Genomic DNA, 19,778 nt, shown 5'->3' on the forward strand with positions numbered 1-19,778 from the left:
GGAAAGAGTAGAGTGTGTTCCTCAGCAGATGGCTTTGATTGGAAGGGGGATGGATTTGTATTTTTATTTTTTCCCCTGTCCTCAGCTTGTATTAAGAAAGTGATGATGAGGAAGCCTTATGTCCAGACTCCCATCTCCTTTAGAAGAGCTCATGAAAGCTGAGCAGAAGGTGTTGTCCTGTGACCATTTTGTGACCAGCCCTAGTGCAGTGAGCCCAGTGCCTTGTTTAGCTCCCATCCCTGAGCTGGGTGTTTAGTGCCTTTGTTTGAGGACCATCCTGAGGTGCTCTCTTACCCCTCTGCTGTCCAAAGACCCAAGGGAATGCTAGGAAAAAAGCAACTGAAGTGCTGAGTTGCAACAGCAACTGACAGGTTTTATGGCTTAGATGAAAACAAAACCTATTTGGATCTTTCCTAAGAGCTCTTTCCTTGGAGCAGAAGTGCAAGGAATGCAGCTTTTGGGCAGGGGGCTTGGAGGCTGGGGCAGCATTATTCCAGGCCCTTTCCCTGGCCTGGAGAGCAGGGAGAGGTGTTAAAGACCCTGCTCAGCCCCAGGAGGTGGCCAGGACCCTCCCTGCTATGCTGTGTGCCTGGGGACCTCACCACTGCTGTCTAATTACCAGGGTGTTAATTTGAGTGACCCACATCTTTGGATGTCATTTCCCTCTGGTTGCTTTTATGCAGCTCTCTGAGTCTGGAGGTCCCTAAGCTGTCTCTTTCTAGACTTTCTCTGCAGGGTTTACTTTCGACATGTCTTGTTACACCTCCTTCTCAGGAGTGTGCTGTGACCCCTCAGTCCCCAGCGTGCATCCAGGAATGTCACCTGCAAAACCACCCTGCTTTGCTTCATGCCAGTCTTCAAGTTAGTTCCTTGCCAACCAGGGACCTTCAGCACCTCAGCCAGCAAGTGCGGGGTGGGAGGAAGGGGGCTGTGTTGCCTCATCTTCCTCACTGCCACAGAGGGTGTGAGAGGAGATGCTTCCTGATGCTTCTGCTCCTCACCTGTCAGGTTTCCAGGCTGGTTGGAGAGGTGGTCTCCTGCAGCTCATTTGCAGCCTTTGTGTGTGCTGCTGTGTCTGGCTGGGGGTCCTTCCCGAGCCCTAACGAAGCCTGGGGCTGAGCACTTCTGCTTTGAAATTCTGCAGCTTCTGTAAGGATGGGACCTCTGTAAATCATAGGAATTGTAGAGTCATGGAATGGCCGGAGTTGGAAGGGAACTTCAAGATCATCTAGATCCAACCCCCTGCATGGGCAGGGACATCTCCCACCAGCCCAGGTTGCTCCAAGCCCCATCCAACCTGCCCTTCAACACTGCCAGGGATGGGGCAGCCACAGCTTCCCTGGGCAACCTGGGCCAGGCTCTCACTACCCTCACAGTGGAGAATTTCCTCCTGTTGTCTAACTTAAATCTCTACTTCTAACCTTCCTTTCTTGAGCACACAAGAAAGAGTTCCTGTGTGTACCTGTGTGTTGTAAAGCCTCAGGCAGGGACAGCACTGCTGTGGTGGCACCTTCTGGGCACAGGCATGAGAGCTACGGTTTTGAGATTGGAGCTGAGTGCTCATCCCAGCATTGCTGCAGTGTGTCAGGACTCCCTTTGGCATCAGCAGGGATGGGAACATTGACCCTGGAGCTGCTTCTCTGCCACTGCCACCTCTTCCTCACCCAGCTGGGTGTGACCCTGCTGTGTGCTGGAGCAGCCATGTCCCTGTTGCTGGAGCACACGAGCCATCCACTGAGGCTGGCCTGCTGTTTCAGATGCTGCACGCCAGTGGAAACTGCTGTTTGTTTGCTGGCATGACTATATTAAATATGAATAATGTTTTATTTTGGGATTTTAGTGCTCTGTCTAGAGGGGGGAGTGAGGCAAAATGTTCTAAGTGCAGCCTTGCCATCACCTCCCTGGAGTGGCTGCAGGAGTGATCCCGCAGGGAATGCTTCAGCTGCACTTGGCTGGTCGTGCTGCTAGAAATCTCTCTCAATGGCCTTGCAGAGTGGTTGTTGCAGTGATTCCCCACGTCTGCCAGCACTCACATCAGTGTCCTTCAGGGATGTTCCTTTCCCTGGCACTGAGGATGCAACACTGATCACATCAGACCAGCCTTTGGCTGAGAAACAGCTCCAGCATCTCTTATTTTTCTGTCATTTGGGCCTGTTCAGCCTGGAGAAGGCCCTGAGGAGACATTGTAGAAGCCTTCAATACCTGAAGAGGGCCTAAAGGAAAGCTGGGGAGGGGCTTTTTACCAGTGGGTGTGGTGATAGGACAAGAGGAATGATTTTAAACTGGAAGAGAGATTTAGGTAAGACATTAGGAAGAAGTTCTTGTGGGTGGTGAGAGCCTGGCCCAGATCTGCCCAGAGAGGCTGTGGCTGCCCCATCCCTGGCAGTGTTGAAGGGCAGGTTGGATGGGGCTTGGAACAACCTGGTCTGGTGGGAGGTGTCCCTGCCCATGCAGGGGAGTGGGACTGGATGGTCTCTAAGGTCCCTTCCATCCCAAACCATTCCATGATTCCATGATCATTTACTAATCCTTGATGTGAAAAATATTTCCGAATATACAGAGTTGAAGCTCCATCTCTGCTTGATGTGGCCCTAACCAGCTGTGGATGAACCTTCAAATGAAACAAACTCCAAAACAAAGCAAACAAACAAAAAACCCCATCAAACCAAAGAACACCCCCCATACTGAGTGTCTAGCAGGTTTTGGTATCTCCAACTCTCTCTCTCAAGTCAGGACTGAGTATGCACAGCACATTGAGAGGGTTGTGATTGTGTTGTTTTTCTGAAGCTGGGCAGTTCTTCTGCCAGGTTCTGGGTGACACTGGGTGGTTCTCACCACCTGTAATCCCCTGTACAAAAGCTTTGCTTTTACATGTTAATGTGTTTCTGAGCCCTGGGTGCACAAAATGTGAACTGAGCACTATCAATCTGAACCGGGTGGAATGTTCTACTAACTGGGATTAAAAGTTTCTCTGTATTTTGTATTGTATTAAAAGCAAGGAGGTTTTGATCCCATGATGGTATTGTCCCTTTCTGCTGGTGTGGGGTTTTGGTTTTTTTGTTCAGTTGTTTTGATGTATAAGCTGCATAGGAAAGCCCACAGAAAATGTCTCCTTCTCCTCCTCCACCCCATCTCCTTCAGCTTGTGTTTCCAGCTGTTCCCTGGCATGTTTTCCTCCAGCAGCCTCCCTGTCTGGGAAGAGCAGAGCATCTTTCCCTTAAAACAGCAACACTATGAGTTCAGCTTTCAGAGCTGAGGTTTTACAACCCTGCTTGTTGAAATCTCTCTTTCTTGACCCCTCACCTTCCCCTGGCAGCCCAGCCACAACACCAGCCACAACAGACAAACGTGTCATACCAGTTTCTGGTTGATCACAGGCAGAGGAGGAGGAAAGGAAGCTCCAGTGTGAACATCTTTGGCTCCCTTTTGCTACATGTTTTGCTGTGAGCTGGGCCTCACCTGAAAGGGAAACTTCCTAGGGGTGTAGATGGTCGGGGCCCCCCATTGAAAGGTCTGTTTGTTTCTACCAAAGCTGTAGTAATAGTAAGGTTGCAACATCAGCTCAGAGGTTGTTTCTTCCTACAGGGCTTCTGTTTGCTGAGAGCATTTTCACGTAGCCATGGCTTGGCTGTTCAGCTTTTCTTCCTCTTTTCTATCTCCTCTTTGTCTCATTTCCATCACCCCATTCAAAAACTAGACAATGTTATATCATTTTAAAACTTTTGACACCTCCTCTTCTCCTGTAAATATAATCCCTGAAGTTATTCCTGTCTGGTGTGAGCTGTGCAGAGCTGCAGCCATTTCAATACCAGGCTTTGAATTTGGACAAAAATCCTCATGCCATTCAAACAAAATATTTGCTGTTCAAACCATCAGTGGTTAAGCAGGAGACAGGCAGAAGGGGACACTGGAAGGCTGTGCTTAACTGGCAGATTCAGCAAAGGTGCTGGACATCTCTGGAATAATCTCCTTTTTAAGAAACTACAGATTGTTATTTATTTATTTATTTTTAGAGGTGCAGTTGAGCTTATTTTCCAGCCCAGCTTCTGAGTTTCTGGCCCATTTGGGGGTTATTGTGCCACTGTCCTGCCTGTGCAAGTGGCTGCTCTCTGCACCCCCCAGCCATGTACACAGAAATGACCTTGTTTTCTCTTTCCTTCTGGACTAATTTGAACAGCAGCACTTGAGGCCAAGTGGACAGGAGCCCTAAATAGAAAGAAAACCACCAAAACATCCAAACAAAACCAAACAAAAAAAGCCCCAGTATTTTTCCCTGTCCTGTTCACTTAATCTTAAATAATTTCTTGTCCCAAGAGCTGTTATTTTTTTATTGTGTTGCCAAACTGCTTAGGCAGCTTGATGGTAAGATCCATCCAGGAGATGGTGCACAGGTCTGTGCTGCTGCACAAGGAGGTGAAGCTCTGGGGGTTGATCTTTCTCTGTGCTGCACAACGTGTGTTTGCTGTGAAAAGCCTCCTTGGGTTGAGTCAGGCTTGTGTTCCTGTTGGTGTCATCTATATTAGAGGATTAAATTTCAATACTTTTTTCCTATTTTAAAAATGCCAAATGGTGGTTTTCTCCTGGCAGCAGCAGAAGTTGTGCTTCAGAGCCACTGCCAGGGGAACTGGGGAGAGGTCTTTGTCCTGCAGCAGCCATAGGTCAGGAGAAGGAGAGGACCTGGGAGGCTGCCGTCTGGGCTGGAAGTGGAGGGATTGAAAACATGAAATTTGAGCTGCTATGGAGCCACTGCAATGTGGCAGGTTTGTGCAGGTGTGTTGTGGGTCAGGTCCTTGGAGATTGTTGTTAGGGCTTGAAGCAGCACAGCAAAACGTGAGACCAGTGGTAGGCGCCATCCCGATGCTTCCGGCATGGAGCAGTCCCTTCCTGCCTGGGGCTGGTGGTCAGGCTCAGCAAGACCAAGTTCAAGAGCTTGGGAGATTCTCTGTACCTGCTCCAGGAGCTTCTCTCCATGGAGAGGCTGGAGCCCTTCTTGCTGCTGGGTCCGTGGTGTCACTGCCGACGCTGCCCCAGCGCTGGCTGTGCTGAGGGGCTGTGGTGCAACGTGACCCTTTCAATGGCAGAGCCTGGGGATGCCAACTGGTGTTGAGCAGCAGGGTGTGGATGGCAGGAGGGGCTGCAGAAGGGGTGTCCCACCCATCAGGGACCACCACTGTGTCCTGAGGCCCTGCAGGATCCCCGAGCAGACGTGCAGCCCTCTGTGTGAGCCTTGTGGTGATGCCATGAAGATCTGATGCTCTACATCAATCCCAGAGATTAACCTGCACTGTTCAGAGGAGTAAATGTGCAAGCCAGGGTATTGAAGGTGTTTTGGACAAATACTTGACTTTTTTTGCGTATTTTTTTTGTTAGGGGTTTTGCTTCTCCAAGCATATCTTGGTGTTTGGATGATAATCCAGCAACAATGAAGATGTTATGATGCCCTCTGATTCCCCTCATAGGCTGTCATTGTTTCTGCCTGCAGCTGTATAGGTTTTATGGAGCTCCGAACTGCAAAGCATGAAGAAACGCTTTTGTTTGTTGTCGCTTCTGTGCATCAAATCATTCTTGATTTTCTTCTAAAGCACAAATCCACTTAACATCCCCAATTCTGGATTGACTTTTGACTGTGGCTTCCTGGGTGTCCACTGAAATTGCTCGAGCTTTAGGAACAGATTTGTTTCTGGCTTCAAATGCTGTTTTCGGATGCAGTTGTCATCCTTAGATGAGCCCAGAACAGAGTTCCTCTGTGTAAGGGCCACGTAGCTGCTGAAAGGCTGCTGGGCTGTGGAGCAGAAGTGAAGTCTTCTGCAAATCTGGACTTCCTAGAGGTCTCCAAATAAACTTTTTGCTTTGAGTTGGTTACAAAACCAAACCCGCAATTATTTGTTCAGGATCCCCTCCTACAATTTCTTAGCTGTAGAGGAAGATCATAGAATCATAAAATGGCTCAGGCTGGTACAGACCTTAGAGATCATCTAGATCCAACCCCCTGCATGGGCAGGGACACCTCCCACCAGCCCAGGCTGCTCCAAGCCCCATCCAACCTGCCCTTCAACACCCCCAGGGATGGGGCAGCCACAGCTTCCCTGGGCAACCTGTTCCAGGGTCTCACCACCCTCACAGCAAAGAATATCCTCCTAATGTTCAACCTAAATCTCCCTTCTTCCATTCCCCCTTGTCCCATCCCTCCCTGCCCTTATCCCAAGTCCCTCCCCAGCTTTCCTGGAGCCCCTTCAGGCACTGGAAGGTGCTCTAAGGTCTCCAGATGCCTAGGAACAAACTGACACAAGCAGCCTTTTTATGAAAGGCTTCCAGGCTGAAACAAAAGTGGTCTCAGTTGAAACAAGGTGTGTATGAGTGGAAGACAGAGTATGTTTCTCAAGAGAAAAATCTACAAGTTTGGTTAACTTCAAAGAACTGAAAGGCATTTGTTCTTTCTTGCTACACACGTCTCTGTACAAGGGCCTTGGCAGCTCATTGGATGTATCTTGGAGCAGCTCCCTGGAGCTGGCAGGAGCTGCCTGACGTGCTGGGCTTCCTTGGGGGCTGTGGGCTCCTGGCCGTGTGCGTGGGGCTCAGTCCCTCAGCTCCAAACAGCTCATCTGCTGCACCCTGAAATAATCGGGAACTCCTCGTTGCCTCCCACTGAGCTGTGCAGCAGGAGTGGGCTCTGCGTGTGCCGTGGGAGCAGGAGATGACGAAGGCTTGAGCAGATGGTTTCTGTCCACCCCTGGTTCTGGTCTCTTGAGTGCCTGGTGAGAACAGAGACCTCTTGGTCCTGTTCCCAAGGTGGCTGCTCAGCTCCAACGCAGGGCAGGAGAGCAGTGGTAAGAGCACGTGCTGCCTGACCCCCAGCCCAGCTCTGCAGGCACCAGCTGGGGGGGTTCTGCAGGTCATGCTGTTCCAGGACTGTTATCAGCCTGCCTCAAACAGAAAAGTGATGCTCCTGAGGTAAACACTGGCACCAACAGACACAGGCCAGGGTGATTCCACCTTTGTTTTGAAGCACATTTTGTTGACCCCTGCTGTTGATGGGAGATAACTCGTTGTTTGTCTATCTGAAGAGCAGGTGATTGAATGCATGACTCAAACTGATGAGCTCATGTGTTGTTTGGAAGGGATTTTTTCTGTGGCTTACAGCTCTGAGCTGACTAGCTCATCTGCTGCTGTTCATCTGCTGTTGTGCACACTTTTTAAGGTCGGATGACTTCATCAGTTGTTGCTTTAATAGCTGGAATGCACTTGTTTCATCAGCAAGTGTTTATGTGCTCGTACCACGTTCTTTCTAAACAGTTTAGTATGATGGAGATTTACAGATGATGAAGAAGAAAACTCCTCCAAGCTAACAGTAGGAGCTGCAGTGGAAGGAAGGGCACTGGGATTGTTTTTTTGCATACAGATGCTACTGTGGTTTTTCAACTGTTTATTTGGAGGATCTCGATACCCACATCTTTGGTGCACATGTCACTTGGGTACTGGCCCAGGCAGCTGCCCTCTGCCTGGGAGCAGGGCTGGGTGCTGGACCAAGACATTCGGTTGTTGCTGTGCAAAGCCTGTTTGCTCTGAACAGGCCTTCAACACCTGGCAGCTCTTGGCTGCTCCTCATTTCCTGACCCAGCTGCCTGCTTTGACTGGAAATGAAATGACAAGTTGTTCAGTATCAACTTTTGCCCACAAGTGAACAATTCTGATATGAGTCTTCAGCCCTGGCTGCCCTTTTACTCATAGCCTGGTGAAGGCATGAAGAAAACACCCAAAACCTGACATTTTGAACTCATAACACATCCTAGCTTTGTATTCTGCTTCTTGGAAAATTTGGCTGCAGGACTCAGCAGCTGGAGGGTGACAGCTTCCCCTGTGCTGGGCACTGGTGAGACTGCACCTCAAATCCTGGGGTCAGTTCTGGGCCCCTCATGACAAGATGGACATGGAGGGGCTGGAGCACAAGTGTGAGCAGGAGCAGCTGAGGGAGCTGGGGGTGTCCAGCCTGGAGACAAGGAGGTGAGACCTTGTGGCTCTGCAACTGCCTCAGAGGAGTTTGGAGCCAGGGGGGTTGGTCTCTGCTTCCCAGGAGCAAGCAACAGGACAAGAGAAAAAGGCCTCAAGTTGCACCAGGAGAGGCTGAGATTGGATCTTGGGAAAAACTTCTTCACTAAAAGGGTGATTAAACTCTGGAACAGGCTGCACTGGGCAGTGGTTGAATCCTCATCACTGCAAGTGTCTCAAAGCCATGTAGATATGGTGCTGAGGGCCATGGTTTAGTGCTGGACTTGGTAGAGTTGGGTTAATGGTTGGACTTGATGATCTTAAAGGTCTTTTCCAAGCAGAATGACTCTGTGATTCTGAACATCTTACTATAAACCCTTTTCAATGAAAAAGGTGGAGAATGTGGGATGTGATGAGAGGGAAGGTGTGAACATGGTGGAGGGGCTCTGTGTGGAGCAGCATGGGGTCATAACTGCTGTCTGCTTCTGGAATGCCATTGTGCTGCAGGAAGGTGAGTCCCAGGAGTCCTAGGCTCAAACTCTGGTTTGAGCAAAGAGTCTATGAAGGAGCTGGTGGGTTTTTTACAGTTGCCTGTGTCACAGGAACGTGGCATGAAACCTGTGGAGTAACTCTGTCCCTCTTGTCCTGACCTAGCTCCTGGAACAGCCCCAAAGCCAGACATGGGAGAGGGATGCTGTTGGGAATGCTGATTGTGGATAACACCCTGTGTGTGGGGTGTTATTTCACTCCGAAATAACCTGACAGGGAAGGTGTCTATTCAGGCAGTGTCGGGAGCTGCTGTGCTGGTGTCCCAGTGTCCTTGCTGTCCAAAGTTCTGCTGTCAGCTCCACAAGCAACTGATTTGGTTGTGGGACTATGGGGGTGGTCTGTGGGGTTTTGCCTTGGTTTTGGGGTGGGTTTTTTACATGCCAGGGCCTCTATGGGAACAGTGGTGAGAAGGCTCTTAGTCTGGAGCTGGCCTGCTGTCATGCTCTAAAGTAGACCTGGAGCTACTGCACTCACCTTTTTTGCCTCCATTTTGTAGCCTCCCAGCACTTTTCTTCCCTTGTTTATTCTCTTTGGCTTCTTGGTGAGGCTGGAACTTGGCTGGTTGTTGTTGTTTTTGCCCTTTCTCTGCTCTTGGCAGGGATGAGGACATCTCAACTTGTAGAGTCATAGAATCTCAGACTTGTTTAGGTTGGGAGGGACCTTAAAGATCATCTAGTTCCACACCCCTGCATGGACAGGGACCAGGGTGCTCCAAGCCCTATCCAACCTGTCCTTGAACACTTCCAAGGATGGGGCAGCCACAGCTTCTCTGGGCACCCTCACACTAAAGAGTTTCTTCCTAATGTATAACATAAATCTCCCCTCTTCCAGATTGGAGCCATTGTCCCTTGTCCAATCACTCCATGCCCTTGTCAAGAGTCCCTCCCCAGCTTCCCTGGAGCCACTTCAGGACTCATTTTGGGGGGGGAAACTGGGGCACACCAGCCCTTTGGGCTTCCAGCTGTTAGCTTTGGGGCAGTGCTGCTGCCCTGTAGGAAACAATTAGTGCTTTTCATCATTCACTTGTCCCTGTGAAGTCCTTGGCCAGGGTCAGTTTTCCAGCCGGTGCTGGCGCCGCTCTCCCCAGTCACTCCAGCTTTCCGAAGGAAAAGCTTCCGCACTCAGGGCCAAGGCTTTCTGTTTGAAAGCCCAGCCATGTCAGTCATGGCTGAGAGAGATCTAGTTAACATGTGTGACACCAGGGATTTGGTAGAACAAACAGTCATCTTTGGGCAATACTCAGTTATTGCTGGCATTTGGGATAAATTAATTCCTGCAGTAATGGCTCCAAGCTGAACATAATGGAGCACAGAAAGGCTCCAGTTGTGAGGGCTGTTGGACAGTCGCTGTGCTCAGTTTTGCAAAGATTATTCAGTTGTTTTTTTCTCTTTTAATCCACCTGGAAAGTTTGCAGAGGGAGGGACCTTTCAGTAGCTCATGTCTCATGCACACAAGAGGACTGCCAGCTTGTGTGGTTGGAACTAGATGATCTTCTAGGTGCCTTCCAACCCAAACCATTCTGTGAGGCTATGTGATAAAAACCTGCCTGTACATCCCCAAAGGTGCACCAAGGGACCATGGCAGACTGGGGAGCCTGAGCAACACCCAGCCAGGCTCTGCCAGCCCTGCCAGAGGTTCTCAGAGGAGGGGACACCCTGCCCAGGGTCCTCCTGAGCTGTCCCAGGGAGCCTGCCCCTGGGCAGTTGTCTGTCAAGTCAGGGTCTGCCAGGGCAGGGACAGGGCTCTCCTGTGTAGTTTATCTTCCCACAAACTCACAGTTGGTTATGATGTTCTTTCTGGCATCCAGAGTGTTGCCTGACCTGGTGATAAAGGTTTTCAATTAAATTTACCTGTCTCAGCTTAGCCCCAGCTCTTGGAGCCTCTGCTGTTAAGAAGCTTTGTTGGATACTCCTTTTTATCTTTTTCCTGTTGCAGAAGGGAAGGAAAAAATTATTTGCACCCCATTGACCCACTCTGAAGTATTTCTTGGTGTTTGTCTGCTTTTCAATTAATGTTTTCACTGCCCCAAGAGCAGCTGCCCACTGGATGATTGTGGCTTCTGGTCCTTCCCTGTGTACTAAGTAAGGCTGTCCACAACTCTTGTGGTACACAAGCAGTTTGTGGAGCTTACTGTACTTCTGAGGTCCTCTGAGCCCACTGAGGGGCTCTCAGTGCTGGTCTGGGAGAAACAGGGTTTGCTTGATACTCTTGATGCTGTTTGCCTCTTTTGTGATCACAGCATGATGTTGTGTCCCTCCAGGTGGGTACAGCTAGAGTTCCTCAGAGGCGTGGTCAACCCTCTCTTAGTTAACCTCATTTAACAACCCATTTGGTGAGATGAACCTCTGGAATTCTCTGCATGGTACTCTGAGAGTCAGACCATTATCCAGAAGGCTTATACAAAACACAACTTTAATTAAGATTGAGTAAGATTATACAGCTTGTTAAAATACCACAGAACAGTATCACTCTCCAAGCAACAGGTTACAACTAGCAGAACTTAGCAAGATTGTGCTCTCAAAGCAACAGGTTATAACTGGAAAAACTTGGCAAAATTAGAAATGTTGTTACCCTTAAGTGCTGAGAATAAGGTTAGAAACAGGGAGAGACATGAAGAAGGAGGGGACAGGAGAGATACCACCACCCTTGGCTCCAGAAGTGATCTTGGCTGTTGTGGTCCTTGGGTGGTGGCACGTGCAGCAAATGTTCTGTTCACTTTTGATGCCACCTGGTGCCCCCTACCCTGGGTGAGGCTTGCCCAACTTTACAGAGACTGTAAAGGCGTTGGGTTTGAGAATATTCTGGAAGTGAGTCAGTGGGAAGTGGGGGTCCAGGTGGTCACTTGGCCCCCCAGCCGGTTGACCAAGCCATGACCTTTATCTTCAGACATGCACTTTGTTCTTCAACAGGAGGGTGGTCTTTCAGAAGGTGGCACTGTGCCTCTGTGGCCTCCTCTTGCTGGTCACTGTTCTTATCAAATTAGGACAGTGTCCCATTTATCAGGATGGCCACCAAAGAAGGAGCTCCCCTTGCAAGGACAGTGTCCATTTATCAGGGTTACCAATCCGGGGGCTCTCCTTGCAAGAACAAGTCCAGGTGGTTATCAAATGAGGACCCCACCCAAGCACAATGTCCAGTCTGTCAGGGTGGCTGCTCTGAGACAATTACTCTTTCTGGGACTCTACACATGCCTTTACATTTTCCAGTTACTGATTTTCCAGCTGCTCACAAAGACCAACATCACATTCTCCTGAGGATCCTCATGAGCGCCTTATAGCACCACCAGCCCTTCAGAGCTGGTTACTTGAGTTCACTGTGGAATTCAGCAAGTTAAATATTTGACATGTATTTCTTATTTTTCATTCCAGCCCTCTGCTCTCCCCTTCTCCCAGCAGTTGCTGCTCAGTGTGGCATTAAACCTGCACATTTTTATGACCATCTGTTAAGAAGTCCTAGAGCTTTCTCTGGACCCAGCAGAGCTGATAGCCCAGAAGTTTCTAGGGGTGCTTTGGGGGAAAATCTAGCTTTTTCAGTGAGATAGTTGTGGTGTGGTGGCTTTGGCTGTACTAGTGACTGTCAAAAACAAAGGTCTGTCACCAGGCTTGCTGGGTGAGGTGTTGAGGTGGCATCATGAGTGTTTCTGGTGGCCTATGAGCCGGGATTTAAATTTCCCAGTAGAGCAAAGTGTTTCTGTATGGGCACCGGCAGATCAGGCACACCCTGATCATCAGTCCTCTGAGAACTCATCATTAGTGGGTGAGTTGCAGAATGGAGTCAGTCTGGCTTAATTATGCCTATAGATGTAATAAGTCTGCCAAGAAGCAGCATTAATCAGATAGGTACAAAAAGTCTACTTAATTTATCTTAATTTCTTGTTTATATAAAGCACGGAGTGAAGGATTGGCCTTGGCTCATCACTGACAGCTCAGGTTTTGACTGTGGTCCTTACATAACACTTTGCAAATGGGTTGGTTGACTTCTTTTGAATTATAAATAAACTGAATTATAAATGAACTGAATTAGGAAAAAAAGAAAAGAAGCTGAAGTGGCTTTATACAACACAGCTGTAATCTGAGGGAACTGATGATATTTTTAATGAAGTCCAAATAACGTGCTGGTTTTTGTTGTGGGTGCACTAATAGAAAGTGAGGTGGTGAATTCCCAGCTCCCACAAGCAGAAAATCATCCGTTTAAGAAATGAGGTGGCAAAAGTGTCTTTGACTGGTCTGAATCATGCCAACTATAAATGACTTTGGGTGATGAGTGTCTCTCGGAAGGTAAGGAAGCTTATCTTAAAACTATCGATGTTTCACTTGAGTGCATGGATTTATTATTTTTTTCCCTTTGGGAAGAGTTTTTTTGAGTATCACCTGGAGTATCTTCTGCCCCAGATTTATGAATAAATGGTGTTCTTTTGAAAGACACCACAGATGCAACCTGGAGCTGGTGCTGCAGCCCAGCCTTGGAGGAAGGGGCAGGAAAACCTCCTGGTGGCTTGTTTGAATGTGGGGTGAGTCCCTTTGTCCCTCTGGCCTGGGGCAAGTCCCAGTTGGACCTTTTTGCTATTGTAAACTTGCAGTGAAGCTATGAGTTGGGGTTTGGATCATCAGAGCTTCTCTGGAGAAGGACACTTGATTTGAACCAATGCCCTGAAATACAGAACTGGCTCTAACATGGCACTGAGAGCTGGAACCACCCCAGCCCCCAGTGAGGCTCTCCTTGGAAAGCTGAAGAGGGACAGAGGCACGTGCTGCTCTTCCTCTGTAAAGGTTTGCTCAAATCTGCCTTGTTAAGGGGAGGTGACCCTTCTGGTCCCCTGCCCAGGCATTAGGGCAGTGATCTTGGGAGTCTGCAGCTGCAAAATGGTCTCCTTTTCTCTAAAACAAAGCCCTACCTGAAGCCAAGAAGCTGCTGTGCTCACAGCAGTAAATATTTATAGAGCCTTGCTCGCTTGAGCTATTTAAAGCAATTTTCCTGTGATATTAATCTGTTTAAAGGGAGAGCCCAAGAGTAGCATGAAATACTTACCTCCCTTGTCCTTCTGCCTTTTCCAATGTGACTTCCAGGTCTGTGTCTCTGTACCTGCTGCCTATGCCATGTTTTCTGCGTTCTGCTGCTCATGGCAGGTGCATCTCAGGGGCTTGGCAGAGAGGGGGTGAAGCCCTTCTCCCAGCAGGGAGTTCCCAAGAGGAAGAGGGGCTGACAGCCTGATGCACAGCAGTATCAAGTGCTGGAAGAAAATGGTTTTTCCTCTTGGAGGGGTTTTGCTTTTCGTGTTCACATCAGGTGTAATCTTTTGGGTGAAAGTTTTGACTGAGCTGAGGTTGGGTGTGAGGGTTGGCAGGTCGTGTTGGTGCAGGGTGTGCTGTGCTCTGCATGAGTAATTGGGAAGAGGTCAGAGTTTCCTATAACACATCCCCTGTGTTCCCATGGGAAAATAGCTTGCTTTCTTAAGTTTTTCCTTCTACCAACTGGCAAAAGAAAGAAAGGTTTGGAATTCCCTGGAGTCTTGCCCAGGAGTGTGAAGCCAGGGACTTGGTGTCTGACATCAAGCGTGGTGACAGCAGATGGCTTTGCAGAGCAGCCCATGCCAGGTTGGCTTCCAGCTCCAGAAGTGGCATTGAGGTGGTGTCACTATAAACAGGAGTCTGAAGCAGGACTGGAAAAAGAGCAGAGGAGTCGGCCTGGATACTAAATTAGAGAAAACAGCTCAGACTTGTTTCCCAAGCCTGCTTCATTCTGTTGCATCATGCAAGATATTGGTCAAGAAAGAGATGGGTTGATATCAAATGAGCTTTAAACAAGCCTGTGTTCTTGTACCCCAGGGCCAGGCGGGGCTGTGGGGGTGGCTGGTTGAGTTTGCTGACGCTGCCTGTGCCCCCCACGCCCCCCCTCCCCCCCCCCAGCAGGAGCATCATGGGGGGTTGAAGCAGCACATCCTGTCCTGGGGATCAAAGCACATTGTGGGGGAGGATAAATGTCAGTCTTGAGATGAGCTGTACTTGGCAGCCAGCAGGGGTAACGCTCAGGTGGGGGAAACCCTCTCAATTCCAGAAATGACATTTGCAAAACTCCCCTTAAGTTATTGGTGTCTGAGCTGCCAGCCTCTGTGCAATGGTGGCATCTAGTGGCAGCTGTGACACTCTGTCCCCAGGTCCCTGGGACAAGGGGGAACCCAAGGCTGAGCCAGAGCTGGCTGGGGACAGCCAGCCAGGCTGCTCAGCTTCCTTGCCAGCTGTGATGGGAGCAGCATCTACTGGGCTACAGCTCAGTGAGCTGCTGTGTGACTGGCACTGAAATAGAAGGCACCAGCTGTGGCGTGCCCAGCACTGGCATCAGCTGCTGTGGTGAGTCCTGTGATTTTAAGGGCATCTGTGGTTGATGAGAGTTTTCCAGCACCAGTGAGCCATCCTGCACGGCTACAGGAGAGCTGCTCTTGTGAGCTGTGTCCTGCTCAGGGTGCTGACCAGCTAAAAAAAATTAATTGGGCAAACAGAAATATTGTGTATGAGTTTTAATGGGGATGCCCTTTGAGCTGTCTTGGTGCACTGAGTGTTTATGACAGAGGGAAGCTTAAATACTGCACACAGTGTTGCACTTGCAGAGTTTTTCTCCTTTCCAGGGAGCTTCTGGGTAGAGTTTGCTCACAAAGCTCTTGTAAATGTAGTCCCTAGTTCCAGTATGGATGTATGGAAGTTAAACAGTGCATCACTTTCCTCCAACCCATGTTACCAGATACTCCTTAAATACTGGCTGTAGCCTGGAGTAAAAAGTCAAACCAGCTTTGTTTTTAGCCTGAATGTCTGTGAATTCCTCAGGCCAGTTTTGTGGCAGGACCACAGGACGGGGATCCTCGGATCCCTGCACCTCCAGCACCCTGATGCCAAGGAGGGAAGTTCTGCCCAACAACATGGGCAGCCCTGAGGCCTGGCAGCCAGACCAGTTGACTGGCAGCTGCCTGGAAATGGGAAGAGGGAGATATGGTGCTTTCCTTTGCATTTGGCACCAAGCGTGGTGGGTAGCAGGTGCCTGCAGGGTCTGCCAGAACCACTCCATCACATCACTGAGAAGGACATGAAGGTCTTCTGCTTTGCCTGTTTATATTTCCTGAGCATCTTTGGAGTGAGGAGCAGGTGCAGCAGGAGCTCAGGAAGTTTTCCCGTGCTGTTTTCTGTTGGTTGCCCACTTTGGTCGTGGCCATGTTGTTCTGCCCAGAGGCTGGCATTGCTCTGCTTTGGAGGATGTGGGGTAGTTCCAGGTGGGCACGGAGGGAAAGGGTATTTAAAGCATTTATTTGGTGACTGAGTCAGGTGTATCTGTGACAGGGAACACATTTTCCCTGGGTTGGGGGATGAAGGCTGGGCAGTTCCTGAGCATGGAACATAACAAGGGCATTTCTGGGTTTCTGTGTTTGACATTTCCATTAATGAGTTTTCTTCTTATTCCAGTTCAGCTGAGCCTCTCTCACTTTTACAAGCTCCTATCTGAGCAATTCCTTTCACCTCAACAGTGGCATTTTTTTGGAAGCACATGGCTTCTGCCCTGAAAACATTTTGTATTCCCCCTCCTTGGTGTGTTCATGCAGCTGCTCTGTCCCTGCACCTGGGCTGGTGGAATGGAGGTTCATAGAGTCCCAGACTGGTTTGGGTTGGAAGGGACCTTAAAGATAATCTAGATCCAGCCCCCTGCATGGGCAGGGACACCTCCCACCAGCCCAGGCTGCTCCAAGCCCCATCCAACCTGCCCTTCAACACTGCCAGGGATGGGGCAGCCACAGCTTCCCTGGGCAACCTGGGCCAGGCTCTCACCACCCTCACAACAAAAAAATTCTTCCCAATGTCCAACCTAAATCTGCACTCTTTCAATTTTATTCCATTCCCCCTTGTTGCTGAGGACTTGCAGGGAGCCCTTGTGCCTGAGGAGCAGTGAGGTGGTTCTGCCCAGGGCAGGGTCTGAGGATGTCAAGTCCAAAACAGGGCGATGTGCTTAATTAGCTTCTTCCATAATGACCTGTCAGCCTGTGCCAGGGGATGATTCTGGTTCAGGAACTGGGGGGAGATGTCTGGATGCTCCCTCCTGGAGCAGGTTTGCTCCCACTGCTGCTCACCAGCCCTCAGGAAGAGAGAGATTTGTATCTGCCTGACAATAAATGCATATCATTCACTTGTGTCTGTAGGAAGATAAAATGTAAACTGTCTGTTTTGTGTGATAAAGCACTGGAAATAGTTGGAATTTAAGATAATGATCTTTATTGCTTTTTATAGCACCCTGTGAAGGCTGAAATCTAATTTGTTTTTCACTAACAGGGAGCTCCTGCTGACGACTCAGAAAAATCCATTTGCTTTATTGACAAACTTGTCTGTTTGGTATCGGCAGTTTTCTCCCTGCAGGAAAAGGGGAACACAGGTCGTAACACAAGTGAAGGTTTTTTTTATATGGATTCAAAGTTTGATATCTGTTGGCAAGAGGAAAATCACATTGATGTAGTCAGAGTGACTCTGCCTCATTGAAGATGTTTGTAAATTAGTTTTGTGCTTCAGTGGGTGGGCAGTGATGGTGCAGGGAGCTCTGTTGAAGCAACTTCAATACACTTAAACCCTTTTATTAACTGGAGTTGTGGGGAAGCTGCCTTCCCTGGGCACCTGGTGCCCCTTGGCTGTTCCTGAGCCCAGGTTTTGGGGAAGGAGGTGGGAGGTGCAGTCGTGCCTCTTCCCTCCTGTGCCAGGGGCCACGGGGAGCGGCGCCTTCGCTGGGTTTGGATGTGTCCCTTGCAAGTGGAGTTGCCTCTTTTTGGAGCTTCTCTGCCTGAATGTGAGATGGGCTTCTGTTTCTGATAAATGTGAGCATGCTAGGCACCCCTGATGTGGAAGAGTTGCTTGTCAGCACAGCACAGTGTTGTGGTCTTGAGGGTTTTCTGCTGCTCTGGCTCTCTGAAAGGAGTTGTTAGTGCTGCTCTCTCCGCTCCTGATAAAGGAGGGGTGTTTGCTGCCTTATCTGACCCTCTATGACAGCTCCTCAGAAGAGGAAACACCAGTCTCTGGTCAGGCTTTCAGTATTACCCACCCCCCAGATGTCCTTTGAATGTTTTGGGCAGTGATGTTTATTGGGAGATGGTGGGTCTGCAGATTGACTTAACAGAGATGCTGCTTTCGTGTTCATCTCTCTGGCTCACCCCTCAAAATTCTGTAACTTGATGCTGTCACTTGGGGTGGTGATACAGGCTGCTGGATCTCCTACAGCTTGAGGCCTCAAGGGTTTTATCCTGCCAGGAAGAACTAAGCAGGGTTAACTCTATTTTTAGGGGGGAAGGAGAAAGCTCCCCAGGAGTAGTCCTTGCCTTGAAACAGGGGTCTGTGTATATGCAGTCTCTGGCACCCTCCACAAACACACAATGGAGCAAGGGGGAGGAAACATCTCTTGCTGTAAACATGGAGTGATGGATGTGAGTCAGCAGAGCAGGTTTTTGTCTATCTCCAAAGATCTGCTTGGTGTTTACTCAGCTTTTTATTGGTTTCCTTTCAGGAATTGACTACAAGACCACTACTATCTTGTTGGATGGCAGAAGGGTCAAGCTGGAGCTCTGGTGAGTGTTACTGAGCTGCTTGGGCTGCAAGTGCAGGACCAGTGACAGGGACTGTGGTGCTGCTGGTGGGATGCTGGGCTGAGCTGTGGAGAGCACAAAGCATCCCCAGGGATGCCCCCAAGAGAGCCTTGCTAGCTTTTCTTACCAGCACATTACTCCAGCAAACCAGACCTCTTTCCACTGATTAAGTAGCATAAAGTTCTTTGCTGGAATAGTCCAATAGTATTTCCCTGTCATACCTGCCTGTGTTCCCATACAGCTTCCAGTCACTGAGGATACAGCAATACTGTTTTGGGAGCAATACAGGATTTTCCTGAAATCCTAGACTGAGAAATACAGACAGAATAAGAAAGGGGGGGAGGGTGGGGTGTGTGTGGAATTACTCAAGGCCTTAGTCCCTACAGAAGCTGAGTGTTTCTCAGTGACCTGAGTAGAAAATTCAAACAAGAGCAGTGAGACCTCCCAGCTAGTGTCAGAGAATGGCAAACCCCTGAAGAGCAGGACTCACCAGAGTGACTGATACTGGGATGGAGACAGGAGGAAGCTGGGTGGGAGGGGTGACCTCTGCCTTCTCTGTCAGCACTGGGGGTAGATCTGGAGTCCTTCTGGCCTGGTTTGTTTTGTCTGAGGTGGAACCTGCTGAGAAGCTGACACAGCAATCCTGTAGATGAAAGAGGAAGGATAAGTAGCCTGCCCCTGTTCTGGCTTTCACCTGCATCTAGTAGGGAATGACACAGGCCCTAAAATGTGAAGTTAAATTGCTCAAGTAACAGGAATATTAGTATTCTGTGTGAATTGATAAATAGGAATGAGCAGCATGTTCTCTGCCTCAGTGACTTGACTGTAGCAGCTTACAGTTTTGTGGTTTAATTATAACCCTGCTCTCTGAAGCTGAATGTCCTCGTTTTTCTTACAAAGAGCAGAAGCAGCTGATTTATCTCTTCCAGCTTGTATGTTTATATGTGCCACTTACATCCTTTTGTGTCTCTTGTAAGCTGTTTTAACATTTCAGCCTCAAGCGTGAAGTTACTTCCTGCTTCCCTGTTGAAACCCTCCTCTTTTTCTGCTGTAATTCTTGAGCTGGAGAACCAGCAAGGACCTGAAGAGCTGGTACCAGTTGGTTTATGGGTCCCTAGAGTAATCTTTTGCCATTACATTCCTCATGCAACCCTATGTTTGATTGTCAGGGGAGAAGGAAATGTAAGCACAGACTGTTAGATTGATGCCCAGGACCAATAATATGATCCTTGAAAGCTTTGGATCTGAAAGGATGATTGTCCTGAGCTTGAGGTCAGTGCCTTTTCCACACAGCTGCTGCAGATCTGGGGCTGAGGGATTCATCAGGCCTCTCACTGGTCCTTAATGTGTCTTTTATCCTGGCCCAGTGAGTAGATATGACAAACATCACAACGTGTCCCTGATTACCCTGATGCATTTCAGTTTGTCCTGGTTATATCAGCATGTTGGGCTCCTGCTCACTGCCCCAGATGTTCCCACAGGAACCAAGAGGTGCCAGTAATGAAGTCAAACTGGTTTATAGCACATCAAGAGTTGCTGTCAGGACAAATTATAGTGACTGAATAGCCCCTTATAGTCACAGTGGGCTAGAAAGACTGTTCCCTAGTTCTGTTCCTGAGCTCTCTGTAGCGTGTGATCAACC

At 49.1% G+C, this 19,778-nt stretch overlaps 1 protein-coding gene across 2 annotated transcripts in view; it reads left to right on the top strand.

The window, feature by feature from the left end:
• Positions 1-19,778, top strand: part of RAB40C (RAB40C, member RAS oncogene family) — a 38,470-nt gene that overhangs the window by 4,811 nt on the left and 13,881 nt on the right. For both annotated transcript variants that reach the window (XM_009995445.1, XM_009995446.1), the window contains exon 2: positions 18,058-18,118. In XM_009995445.1, the coding sequence (XP_009993747.1) occupies positions 18,058-18,118 (61 nt within the window). The remainder of the gene's footprint in view (positions 1-18,057; positions 18,119-19,778) is intronic.

Source organism: Chaetura pelagica, unplaced genomic scaffold (assembly GCF_000747805.2).
Source record: "Chaetura pelagica isolate M959 unplaced genomic scaffold, ChaPel_1.0 scaffold64, whole genome shotgun sequence".
Classification (NCBI taxonomy): Eukaryota; Metazoa; Chordata; class Aves; order Apodiformes; family Apodidae; genus Chaetura; species Chaetura pelagica.